The 12,969-nt window shown below is 47.4% G+C and overlaps 1 protein-coding gene across 1 annotated transcript in view; it reads left to right on the top strand.

Annotated features, from left to right (window-relative positions):
* The window catches only part of CCDC57 (coiled-coil domain containing 57), a 112,173-nt gene that overhangs the window by 80,729 nt on the left and 18,475 nt on the right, over positions 1-12,969 (top strand). Inside the window, exon 18 of the mRNA XM_055575433.1 lies at positions 282-498. Within this exon, the coding sequence (XP_055431408.1) occupies positions 282-498 (217 nt within the window). The remainder of the gene's footprint in view (positions 1-281; positions 499-12,969) is intronic.

Below are 12,969 nucleotides of genomic sequence, written 5' to 3'. Positions count from 1 at the left end.
GCCCTGATTTCCAGGCCCACCTCCCTCACAATCCTGTTTCTTTGGCGGGGAGGTTGGCCGCACCACATGGCTCGTGGGGTCTTAGTTCCCTGACCAGAGATTGAACCCAGGCCCTTGGCAGTGAAAGTAAGGAGTCCTAACCACTGGACCACCAGGGAATTCCCCATGTTCCATGTTTGAATGTCCAGAGCTCCTCAGGCCAGGTTGACTGTCTTATCACGCTGGGAGGGCAGGGGGAGAGGGTGGCTTTCAAGGATAGTTCTCTTTACTCTCTTTCACAGAGACAGCACAGGAGCTCCACAGTGACTTGCAGATCAGCTCCTCAGAAAGAAAATCGGTCCCCAAGGCCACGCCTGGCTCAAGAATTCCAGGAGGAAACTGGCCACCACACCCGAAGGTCCTCGTCACTTGCCAGCAGTTCCCTCCAGGACACGTGGAAGTTGTTGGACCTGGGATCCAGCCCTTCTGGCCTCACTTCCCAGGATGACTCACCTCCAGGTAGGCTGCTACTCTGTCAGTCGGGATACTGGCCATGAGAACAGCAGTCCTGTCCTCTTTTACCTGGTGCCTGAGCGTCCCCCAGGGAAGGAGTGTGTCTCCCAGGCCCACGTCCAGCTGACCACATTACCACATTTACTGAGAGTGGAGACCACAGGTCACAAGGACCCTCAGCCCGCAAGGGGTGAATGCAGCGTGGTCAGTCTGTGACTCTAGGGGAGGCAAGCGTTCTGTGTTCTGCTCAGCCACAGGAGGCTGGGACAGCCCATGAAGAGTGTGTCTTCAGCCCCCTCGAAAATTTGCTCCCGCTAATGTCACTGTGAGGTAATCAGGAAAATTCATTTGAGGGGCCACCACCTTTGGGGGAACTGGATGAGACTGAGGTGTAGCAAGCATGGTGGGTGAAGGGGAGGCTGTGTGAAGACCAGGGTGAGGGGAGTGAGCTTGGAACCCCTTGCAGATCAGTATGCAGCTAGCATCCTCATTTTCAGCCTTAATGCCTGACTGCCTCCCACTGTGCCCAGTGTGCCAATGGGCATTTTAGGTTATTCCCGATCTTTTGCCACTACAAATAATGTTACAGTGAATTAGCTTGTACATGCTATAGTGCATGAATTAAAGTATAAATGTAAATTCCCAGAGAGGGTTAGGGTTAGGGTTAGCTGCCGTCTATGGGGTCACACAGAGTCGGACACGACTGAAGTGACTTAGCAGCAGCAGAGAGGGGATTGTTCTGTCCAAAGGTATGTGCATTTCTGGCTTCCCTGGTGGCTCAGCAGTAAAGAATCCGCCTGCCAATGCGGGAGACACAGGTTCGATCCCTGGGTTGGGAAGATCCCCTGGAGAAGGGAATGACTACCCGCTCCAATATTCTTGCCTGGGAAATCCCATGGACAGAGGAGCCTGGCAGGCTGCAGCCCATGGGGTCGCAAGAGTCAGACACAACTTAGCAACTAAACCACCACCACCACATGTGCCTGTCTAGTTTGGGAAGATATTGTTAGTTGGGCTCCATCAGACAGTAGCGACTCACACCCACCCAGCGAAGGCTGAGGTGTCTTTCTCCAGACTCTGTCCAGCAGTGTCATCGAACTGTAGTCTTTGCCAGTCTGATAGGTATCGTTTTATTTCGTATTTTACCTGTTAGGAGGTTGTGCATCTTTTCACATGTTTGAATTATGTCTTTTCCTTTTCTTCAGCTCTCTGCTCATTGGTCTATTGGGTTTATAATCGTTTTCTTATTGATTTGTATGAGCTCATTATATATAATGGAAGTTAGACCTTTTCTGAGACATAAATTGCAAATATTTTCCTACAGTTTTTCATTTGTTCTTTTACTTTGCCTATGGTGGCTTTTTGTCATGCACATTTTTAAAAATGTAGTCTAACTTATGTTCTTGTTTTTAATCCTTTCTGGGATTTTTGCTATACCTAGGTCTTTTCCACTCCAAGATGAAAGATTATTCTGCCGTGATTTCTTCTGACACAGTTATGGTTTCCTTTTTTCATATCTAAATCCATGATCCATTTGGAGTTTTATCACACTTGTAGGTTATGAAATAGGAACCAAACTTTATTTTTTAACCCCAGGTGGCAATTCAGATATCCTCCCACCCCCACCAGTTACTGAGTAACTCACATTTCCCCACTTGTTGGAAATCCTACTTTCACTATAATATTAAATGTTTTGTGTGTACTTGAGTCACTGGGCTCTTGTTCTGTCCTGTGGTTCATTGGTCTCAGTCCATGCACATGCAGTGCTGTTTGAATTGTTACCACTTCCTGGTCCCTCATAATGTCTGCTGACTTTGACTCTCCAATTATGCTTCTTAGAGTTTTCCTGGTAATTCTCACTTATTTATTTTTTACTTTTCCTGTACAGACTTTAGTCCCAGCCCCAAAACTCTGTTGTGATTCTCCTCGGGATTTGTTAATCTTGGGTCCTGCGTCCGGAAGGAGCCGAGTCCTCCTGTTAGTCTGAGTTCTGCTCCCTGGGGTAGCAGTCACCCCTGTGATGCCTTCAAGTAGTCTCCTCTGATGCAGACTGGTCTGTTCTTCTCACATCTCCTGCCCAAGCTCGTGAATCTGAGAAGCTGCTGCTTCAGTATATATATTTTTAAAGCCATACTGTCTTTTATATATATATAATTTTATTTATTTATTTATTTTGGCCATGCTGGGTCTTCGTTGCTGCATGGGCTTTTCTCTTAGTTGCAGCAAGCCAGGACTGTTCTCTAGTTGAGGAGCCTGGACTTCTTTTTGGGGTTGCTCCTCATTGCACACACACTCTTATTGCAGAGCACAGGCTCCAGGGCTCACAGGCTTCAGTAGTTGAGCTCCTGGGTTCTAGAGCACAGGCTTAATAGAAGTGGCACGTGGGCTTCGTTGCTCCAAGGCATGTGAGATCTTCCTGGATCAAGGTTGGAACCTGTGTCTCCTGCATTGGCAGGCAGATTCTTTACCACTGAGCTATCAGGGAAGCCATTCAGTACATTTTAAATTCAGGAAAGTTTTTGCTGTACTTTTCATTGACTCTGTTGGAAGTTTTTGGTAAATGTTCGTTGCCATTTTGCTGGTTTCCTTCCTCCTTTTTTCTCATAGCACTTTTGTACCTTATTCCCCCTCATCTTTAAAAGAAGTAATTTTTCCTCTACCAAGTATTTGTAGGAAATGTGTGCAGGAAAAGAGACCAGGAACATTGTCCCGTCTAGCAGTTTTCTTGTTGGTGGTTTTTAAGTAAGTTTAGCCTTGACTTATCTTTGCCCATTTTCATGAAGCTCAGCTCCTTTCCCCTCTGCCCCGGACGTGCTGACTCCAGTGTTACACACAGGCTCAGTAGCGGCGGCACACAGGCTTAGTTGCCCTGAGGCATGTGAAATCTTCCCAGACCAGGTATTGAACCAGTGTCCCCTGCACTGGAGGCGGATTCTAACCACTGGACAACAGGGAAGTCCTAGCTAGTGATTCCTAACACGTGTACATTTTGGTTAGAGAATAAGATCACCATGGTGTCAGCTCTTCTGAGAGTATAGTTTTGCTCTAGCTACAGTAACTGATGTGCCGCTTCTGCCAGTGGCACCTGCTTGTAGAAAGCGTGGTGCCCTTTTGTTATTCCTTTCCCCGGGTCTGAAAGCCTGTTTCTGTTCAGTGTCTCCTACCCTTCCCTTACCATGCTCCTGTATCAGCGCTGTCCTCCAACAGCTTAGTTTGTGTTTTGTCTTTAGCGTGCTTTTAAAAGTTTTTATTTCCTCCAGTCTCATCAGGGAGACCACATTTCCATTGCCTTCTGCCTGTTTTTAAGTTACATTCTCTATGCTTATTCTTCCTCAGTGACTAAGATTCCACTTATTTTCATTTTACCCATCCATTTCTTAAATTTATCAACCTCTGTATTTTTCTAATTTTCTACTGATATCAATGAAAGCATTAGCTGTTGGGCAGGAGGTGATTGTCTTTTAAACAAAAGTGAATTTGACTAAGTCCTTTATAATTTATCCATATTTGCTTTCCAGCTCTCTCATAGTATCCTCTTAGATGTGTTTTCTTCTTCCAAGGTAATTATAAAAGAGAATTTTTATATAGGAAACTTTGAGGCCTCTGTATGACAGAGTATTTTTATTTGTCTCATATTTACATATTTTAGTTGAGTATAAAACCCCAGACTTCCATTTCTCATAATGTAGCAGGCTGGGTAGCTGGATTAACACTGTCTCTGAGAGCAGCTAAAACTGCTGAATAAAAAGTAAAGACACGCTTATGAGGCATCAGTAAATAGCAAGAAGGTAAAGAAACCTCAAGCAAAGGCTGACAGGAGCAACCTGAGACTGCCTTTGACCAGGGACTTCGCCAGCCTGGGTGGGCTTGAAATCTGGTGTTGTCACCTCTCTGGCTTCAGAAAACAGGTGATGGTCATGAAACCCAGGCCCACCCAGGGCAGGAATGTGATGGCACAATCCCCCCCACCTCCCAAAGCTGAAACTCCAAGGACCATAGTCTCCGTGTGCAGGTGGACAGGTAGACCCCCACCGCCATCAGGGGCCAGGGACGTGAGGACTGAGGACATGATCTGGCACTGAGTGACAAAGGGAAGATTGTTACATATGTTAATAGTTTGCCACCAAGAGTCAGTCCTCATGGTTTCATCCCACTTAACCCTTGGGTGCCTAGAACCTTCATTTCAAGTGATTGTGAGCTGGTGGCATCCCCAAGAACTAGCAACAGCAAGTGGCAGCTCACTTCAGGGGGAATCACCTTTATCCCAGGCCGTAGAAAATTTGCTCAGATCAGATTCCTATGAAAAATAAGATCCCAAACACAAGGTGCAAGGCACAGGGAATGAGGCCAGCAGAAGCAGACCTGGGATATCAGGGTATAAGTAAACTGTGTTTCATAATGAAGTAAAATACCAGCAAGAAAATACATTCAAGAAGCAAGGAAATATAAAGAAAGACCAAGCAGACTTAAAAAAAGAACCAAATAGAGGTCTAATAAATGAAAAATTGTAATTACTGAAATTAAAAACTCAGTGGATGAGCTTAACAGCAGGGTACATTACTTTGCCAACAAAGGTCCGTCTAGTCAAGGCTATGGTTTTTCCAGTGGTCATGTATGGATGTGAGAGTTGGACTGTGAATAAGGCTGAACACCAAAGAATTGATGCTTCTGAACTGTGGTGTTGGAGAAGACTCTTGAGAGTCCCTTGGACTGCAAGGAGATCCAACCAGTCCATTCTAAAGGAGATCAGTCCTGGGTGTTCTTTGGAAAGAATGATGCTAAAGCTGAAACTCCAGTACTTTGGCCACCTCATGCGAAGAGTTGACTCATTGGAAAAGACTCTGATGCTGGGAGGGATTGGGGGCAGGAGGAGAAGGGGACGACAGAGGATGAGATGGCTGGATGGCATCACTGACTTGATGGACGTGAGTCTGAGTGAACTCTGGGAGTTGGTGATGGACAGGGAGGCCTGGCGTGCTGCAATTCATGGGGTCACAAAGAGTGGGACATGACTGAGCGACTGAACTGAACTGATGTACTACAGAATTCATGAAATGATGTTATATATGAATAAATTACCTAGAGACACACAGATTGAAAAAAAAAAAAGAAATAGCAAAGAAAGAAAAACAGGTCAGGAGCCTGGAGACTAGAGTAGGAGAAGGTCTGACCCATGTTGGTCAGAGCTTTAGCGGGAGAGAGAAGATGGGCAGGGGCCACATTTGAAGGGAGGGGGCTGAAGCAGTATGGCAAGATCCTAATTTCAACCCCAGGAAGTCTATCAAATCCCAATCCAAATAATTAAAGGAAACCCACACCTGGATCGGTCCTAACAAAGCACCAGAGGTGATGAGATTGTTTTGAAAACTGGCAGAGGGAGTAGACAAGTTACCCTCAAAGAGACGTGCCTGGGTAATACTGGACTTCTCACCAGCCACAGTGGGGAACCTGAAACAGGGAGACAGTATCTGTCTGAGCTGAGGGAAGACAGCTGTCACCCTAGAATCCCACTAAAGAGGGCAAAACAAAGACTTTTCAGACAGTAAAAACTGAGCAACTTTGCCCACACATCCCTCACTAAAAAAAAAAATTCCAGAGTAGACATCAGGAAACTTTTTTGTGAAGGAGGGCCGAATGGTGAATATTTTTGGCTTTGTGACCCAGTGGTCTCTCTCACAGTCTCCACCTGCAGCTCAAAAGCAGTTGCAGACAATATGTACATGATGGGCATGGCTGTGTACCAATAAAACTTCATCGACAAACACAAGTGATAGTAATGCTGTTTCTCAAGCTGAGTACACAGGTTTTTGTTTAGTTCTTTATTTTTAAAAAATTCTTTAAACAATACATGTATATTATATGTGCTTGATGTAGTTTGGATATCTTTTATAAAGAAAAGTTTTAAGAGGGAGGGGGTGGTCAACCGGGCAGAGAGGTCAGGGAAGGTCAGGGCAGAAAAGTGTTCCATGTCACTGTGGCGGTCTTAGTGGAGTAGTGGAATGGTCATCCATCCTCTTCCCAGCTGAACAGGCTGGGGAAGAACAGGTGGAGTGGTTACTGAAGAGGTCTTGCTCTGAAAAGCAGCATTTAAAAAGCAACACTGGGGCTTCCCTGGTGGCTCAGTGGTAAAGAATCCGCCTGCCAATGCAGCAGACAAGGGTTCAATCCCTGATCTGGGAAGATCCCACATGCCACAAAGCAACTAAGCCCGTGCGCCACCACTGTCAAGCCTGTGCAGCCAGGAGCTGCGACTGCTGAGCCCACGTGCCGCAACTGCCGAAGGCCTCTCAGCCTAGAGCCTGGCCTCCACGCTACAGCGAAGAGTAGCCCCCGCTCGCTGCAACTGGAGAAAAGCCCCCGCAGCAATGAAAACCCAGCTCAGCTAAACGTAAATGAACAAATACAGTTTTTAAAAAGCAACATTGGAGGAAACTGTGAAGACGCAGCCTGCCTATATGCGGGTGGGGAAGATGGGAGAGATACACCGGTGCTTGTGGCTGGGGAGGAGGGCAAACTCAGGAGAGAAGCGAGGTGTGCTGAGGGGCTTGGATTTAATAGGACAGGCCAGAGGCGGGAAGGTGATGGACACACAGACTGGGAACTTTACTGACCACATCTGACAAGCAAGTCTCCACAGCCTCACAGACGCCTGCAGAAGGCAAGGAGGACTCGTCACTTGCAGCACAGCAGACAGCCAAAGGGTCTCCTCAACCCCTGTCCCATGGGCCAGGTCAGGAGTCTCAGCTGAGTGGCCCCAAATGGGCGGAACCCGAATCTTTCCTAGTGGGCTATAGGCACATCTGCCCTTTGCCCCCAAGGGAGTGGTACTCTCATCTTCTGAGGCTGTCAGCCATGCAGAGATACCCAGTGAGAGAGTCCAGAGCAGAAGCCTGCGGGGGCTGGAGGAGAACCATCCCGACAGCAGGTCCAGTGGTGGGAAAAACAGGTCCCCACGGGTTCCTTTTATTTCCTCCTTTCAGTTCAGTTCAGTTCAGTTCAGTCGCTCAGTCGTGTCCGACTCTTTGCGACCCCACGGACTGCATGCAGCACACCAGGCCTCCCTGTCCATCACCAACTCCCGGAGTCTACCCAAATTCATGTCCATTGAGTCGGTGATACCATCCAACCATCTCATCCTCTGTCATCCCCTTCTCCTGCCTTCAATCTTTCCCAGCATCAGGGTCTTTTCAAATGAGTCAGCTCTTTGCATCAGGTAGCCAAAGTGTTGGAGTTTCAGCTTCAACATCAGTCCTTCCAATGAACACCTAGGACTGATCTCCTTTAGAATGGACTGGTTGGATCTCCTTGCAGTCCAAGGGACTCTCAAGAGTTTTCTCCAACACCACAGTTCAAAAGCATCAATTCATCAGTGCTCAGCTTTCTTCACAGTCCAACTCTCACATCCATACATGACCACTGGAAAAACCATAGCCTTGACTAGACGGACCTTTGTTGGCAAAGTAACGTCTCTGCTTTTGAATATGCTGTCTAGGTTGCTCATAACTTTCCTTCCAAGAAGTAAGCGTCTTTTAATTTCATGGCTGCAATCACCATCTGCAGTGATTTTGGAGCCCAAAAAAATGAAGTCAGCCATTGTTTCCACTGTTTCCCCATCTATTTGCCATGAAGTGATGGGACCAGATGCCATGATCTTAGTTTTCTGAATGTTGAGCTTTAAGCCAACTTTTTCACTCTCCACTTTTACTTTCATCCAGAGGCTTTTTAGTTCCTCTTCACTTTCTGCCATAAGGGTGGTGTCATCTGCATATCTGAGGTTTTTGATATTTCTCCTGGCAATCTTGATTCCAGCTTGGGCTTCTTCCAGCCCAGCGTTTTTCATGATATACTCTGCATATAAGTTAAATAAGCAAGGAGATAATAAGTACAGCCTTGATGTACTCCTTTCCCAATTTGGAACCAGTCTCTTGTTCCATGTCCAGTTCTAACTGTTGCTTCCTGACCTACATACAGATTTCTCAAGAGGCAGGTCCTCCTTTCAAGTACAGGGCAAAGCCACGGACTCTGAGTGGAGGAGGAGGTGGAGGAGGAGGTAGAAAGGGAAGTGCAAAACTATCATCTGACAGGGCCTTCCCTGGTGGCCCAGTGGCTAAGACTCTGAGCTCCCAATGCCAGGGGCCCAAGTTCCATCCCTGATCAGGGAGCTAGATCCCATGTGCTGCAACTGAGAGTTTGCATGCCACAACTGAAGATCCCGTGTGCTGCAACTAAGACCCAGCACAGCCAAATCAATAAAATAATAAATATTAGCAAAAAAAGAGAAGGGTCTCATGTGACAAGTGAAGCAGGGACAGGTAAGGGTGGCGCCAACAGCCTAGCAGGGCCTCGTGGACAGCAGGGCCTGGATCAGGGCAAGAACAGCCCACTTGTGGCTGGAGGTGAAAGTGATGACCATGATGGGGTGAGAGGAGTGTCACCGCCAGCACCGCCCCAGAGCAGTGGAATTGGCCTGGGAGGGAGGCAGGGGTTGTGTGTATTAGTTTAAATGCTTTTGGCTACAAGTTACAGCACAACCTGATGAAAGTGGCATTAGGCATCTCCCCAACCGTTATCTCATCATGGCACCCATTGATAAGCACACATGGTCACTGAATGAGGAGGAGGGAGCCAAAGCGGCCAGCATCTTCATAACCTTTCTGACACACAATGTGCATGCACAGCAGCGGGATGTCAAGGCCAAAGTAAATGGCTTCTCTTTTTGAAAAGCTGACTTCTCTGAGGCTCTTTTCTCCTAATGGTTTCAACATGGCTGCAGCAGCTCCAAGCATCACATCAGAAGACCTACTTCTGTCTTCCTGCTTTTCTTTCTTTTAGTTGGAAAGGGATATGTTTCCCTAGAGCTCCTGGACTCGCTCTTCCATCTCACTGGCCGCCCGGGTCATGTGGCCTCTCTTGACCAGTCACGGGAGACTGTCTTAGACCCTGAGAACTTACTGCGTGAAACTAAACAGCGTTGGAATTCCTTGGCAAGAAAGCTGAGAAAGGGCTATAAGTGCGCTGTAGCTGAGTCTGTGCAGGGGAAGGTGTTGAGACACCTGCCCATAGCGGTTGAAGCTGCTACTTCTTTTTCTTTGGAGTAAAAAAGTAGGAATGATTGTTGCCTAGGCTTTTGGTTCACCCTGTGAAAGGTTTGGTTTGGTTTGGAAGAAAGATTGAAATTAATGCAGTTTAGCTGTTTTAAGCTCCCACAAAGCTTCTTTATGCTCTCCTTGTAATCTTGAATGTTTGAGCATGCATAATTTAACTACCTGATATGTCTACTTTGTATAAGAGTACTTTTTAAAACCTTATTGGTGACTCAAATAATAACCACAACTTTGTTTAAGATGTAAGCATGTTAGCATTTATGATAGAGGATGGTGTGGGTATTGGTTCGCAGTCAAGCAGTCTGGAAGCTCCATTCTGGAAAGTGGAATGTCTTGCCCTCTGCTTTTTTTTTTTTAACATTTTCAGCACATTGTAAATAGCAGACTGTGAGACCTAGCAGTCATGAACAGAGTTAAAAGTGATCGTGAAATAGTTTGCCAAGTTGTGGCATCTGCATTAATAACATGAAGAACTATATGGTATTTCTCAGGACAGAGGGAGGTTTTTGTGCTGAAAAGCCACACTCCTCTTGGTTTTGAAGTGAGACCAGAGCTGACCTTCCCACCTCTGCCCTGCCCCTACCTGCCCCACCTGTCCCTGCCACCCACCCCCATCCCGCCATCCCCCTGCCTCGCCACCACCCCCACCCCCCACTTTGCCCCGCCCCTGCCCCACTCCCCATCCCGCCACAAGCACACAGAACTGCCGCTTTGCAGGCCTGGCCTGGGCGAGTCCTGCTGCAGCCTGGTCTCAAGGCAAGGCTGCAGCCTGACACCCTGGGCCTTGCCACACCCCAGACCCCAGGGCCACTATAACCCCTCCTCCATCCTCCTGGATCTTTGATCCGATGGGTGTGGTCTCTCCATGCCTAGCCTCCTCTCACCTTCCCCACCCCTCTTCCCCCACTTCACTCCCTCCTCTCTTCCTCCTGCCCCCCACCATTTCCTGCCCACTGTGGCTCTGGGACTCTGATCCCATCACCCCTTGTCCCCAGACACAAGCAGCCCAGCTCCGTGCTGCACCTGAGGACACCACCCCCTCCCACCCCACCTTGTACAGGCATGCAGCCCCTTGTGCACGTAGGTGGGCACGCTCCACCTTCCTCTCCCTAGCAACTGCCTCTTCTCTAAAGCCCTCCCTCACCACCTCCTCCAAAATTCACCCCCTGCTTGTCTCTTGTCTTCTTCCCACTTAATGCTAGTCTCCAGATCACTTGCTGTTTTTCTCATTTAGCTTGACTCTGTCCTCCTCTCTACTGGAAGGATGTGGAGGTGGGGGCAGCTTCCTTGATCCTTGTCCCCTGGCCAGCACAGACAGGTAGGTACACAATAGGTGCTCAGTCAGGATGTGCAGAGAGATAACTGCGAAGAATGGGAGTCCAGCAAGGCCTTGTGTCCACAGCGCAAGGATCCAGAGGCTCAGGAAGTGTGTGTGATTAGAGAAACCACCATGCATTGTCTAAGAAGTATCAGATTTGAAAGACAGACTCTTCCTGGATGGAGTATTAAATATTATAAAGACAGCTGTTTTCTCCTAATTGAAGTAAACAGTTAGTGTAATTCAATGAAATAGGGACAGAATTTCACCTGAAGCTAAAGAAGTGGGTTTTCAAGTTTGAGAGCAATAAAATGCATGGGGAAGAGGGAGTAGGGAGACCCAGCCTGATGATGGCTGGGGGGCAGGCACAGAGCAGAAGCCCTTCCTTCCAGAGTCTGCAAATCAGAGCCCCAGACCCAGCAGGGTGGGGATGCAGCATGCTTCTGTCCTCACTGCCTGCCTCCAGACCACACACTAAAATGCAGCCCAGGCCCAGCTAAATGCCTTAAATCAAGCCTAAAACTACACCGAATTAGAACTATTTACAAATGACTATATTAGTTGTAAAGGTTATATCATCTTAGATGTAACTTAAAAATCACAGATTTCTAAGATGTTTCTTTTTTAACCTCAAAAATAACCCAACTAGAAAGACATTTTTAAGCAACATGACAAAGGTCAGCCATGTATAAATAACTCATCCAAGTTGACCAGATATATGCACAGTGGCAAAAACACTCAGCCAAGGCAGCACCAGAAAATACGGGCGTCTGACCTGCCAGCAGGGCAGCCCTGGGAGAGCTGAGCCCGGGCCTGGAGGGGGAGGCCCAGCCACCTGGCCTTCTTGGAGGGCATTTATTGGTGACTCTGTCCCAGGGGTTGTTGGAGTCAGTGGCCTCCCTAGTGTCCGTGCTGTGTGTGCAGGCAGCCCAGCTCAGCACGACGCCATGGCGTGTCCGCTGAAGCAGAGGGGCTCCAGACCTCCTCCAGCATGAGTGACACTCCATTTGGCTAAGAAATAAACCAAAATAGCGTAGAGGGTTTTCAGTGGACATCAGTCCTCTCCACCACCCCTCCCCTGCCCACCTGGCCTTCTGTCTGGTTCCCTTGCTCTTCTCCAGATGTGCTCTGTACTCTGTGGCTATGGAAGCTTATATTTAAATGTGTGTGTGTATATCCTCTTACTGCTGTTTAAGTTTCTGTCTGTAGTGTTTCTCCATTTTGGTTGATACTGAGCTCAATGATCTTTACAGTAAGTAGTTCAGTGGTCCTGTATGTGAGTACTTCCTTTTACCTGTCTGACATTCACAGACACTTGGGTCACTTCTAGTTTTCAGTACTGCCATGAGTCTGCTGGTGTGGGTGGTTGCTTATGGGAATGTGTAGACAGGTGAGTGTCTAGGAGTGAAATCTCTGGGTCAAAGATGTGAGTGGTCTGAGCTCTGGGAGGTATTACCAAATCACCCTCAGAGAGTTGGTGCAATTCATGTTCATGGCCACAGGGTGTAAATCACGTCTCCTCACACCTGTACTGGTAGATTTTTCTCAAGCTTTTTTTTTTTTTTTTTTTTGCCAGTCTGATAGGTTAAAAAAATAGTATTTCAGTATGGGTTTTTTTGATGGCCATGAGTCTGAGTGAACTCCGGGAGTTGGTGATGGACAGGGAGGCCTGGCGTGCTGCAATTCATGGGGTCGCAAAGAGTCGGACACGACTGAGCGACTGATCTGACCTGATCTGATGGGTTTTAGTTGCAGTTTTTAAATTATGGGTAAGATTGGGCATTTTATGTGTGGTTTGTGTGTTGTTCAGTTTTGTACCCTTTGTTAAGGTGACCATGAAAGGTGGCAACAGAAGAAAATGCATATTCATTGTGGTCTTGAAGTGAGAACACCAAGGGTAGAAAAGTGCTTTAGAAGAGGCTGTGGCCCCTGCTCTGGGGAGGGCATTGGGTGCAGGATGGGGGGAGGAGCGGGACATGATTTTTACAAATAAATGCAGTCGGAATTTTTTTTTTAAAAGAGTCCAGCTAGAAGCAAATGTTTGTTGAGTGCCTG

The sequence above is a fragment of the Bubalus kerabau genome, chromosome 4, assembly GCF_029407905.1.
Source record: "Bubalus kerabau isolate K-KA32 ecotype Philippines breed swamp buffalo chromosome 4, PCC_UOA_SB_1v2, whole genome shotgun sequence".
Classification (NCBI taxonomy): domain Eukaryota; kingdom Metazoa; phylum Chordata; class Mammalia; order Artiodactyla; family Bovidae; genus Bubalus; species Bubalus kerabau.
The sequence above is the reverse complement of the archived record's forward strand: the minus strand, read 5'-3'. Positions and strand labels throughout refer to the sequence as shown.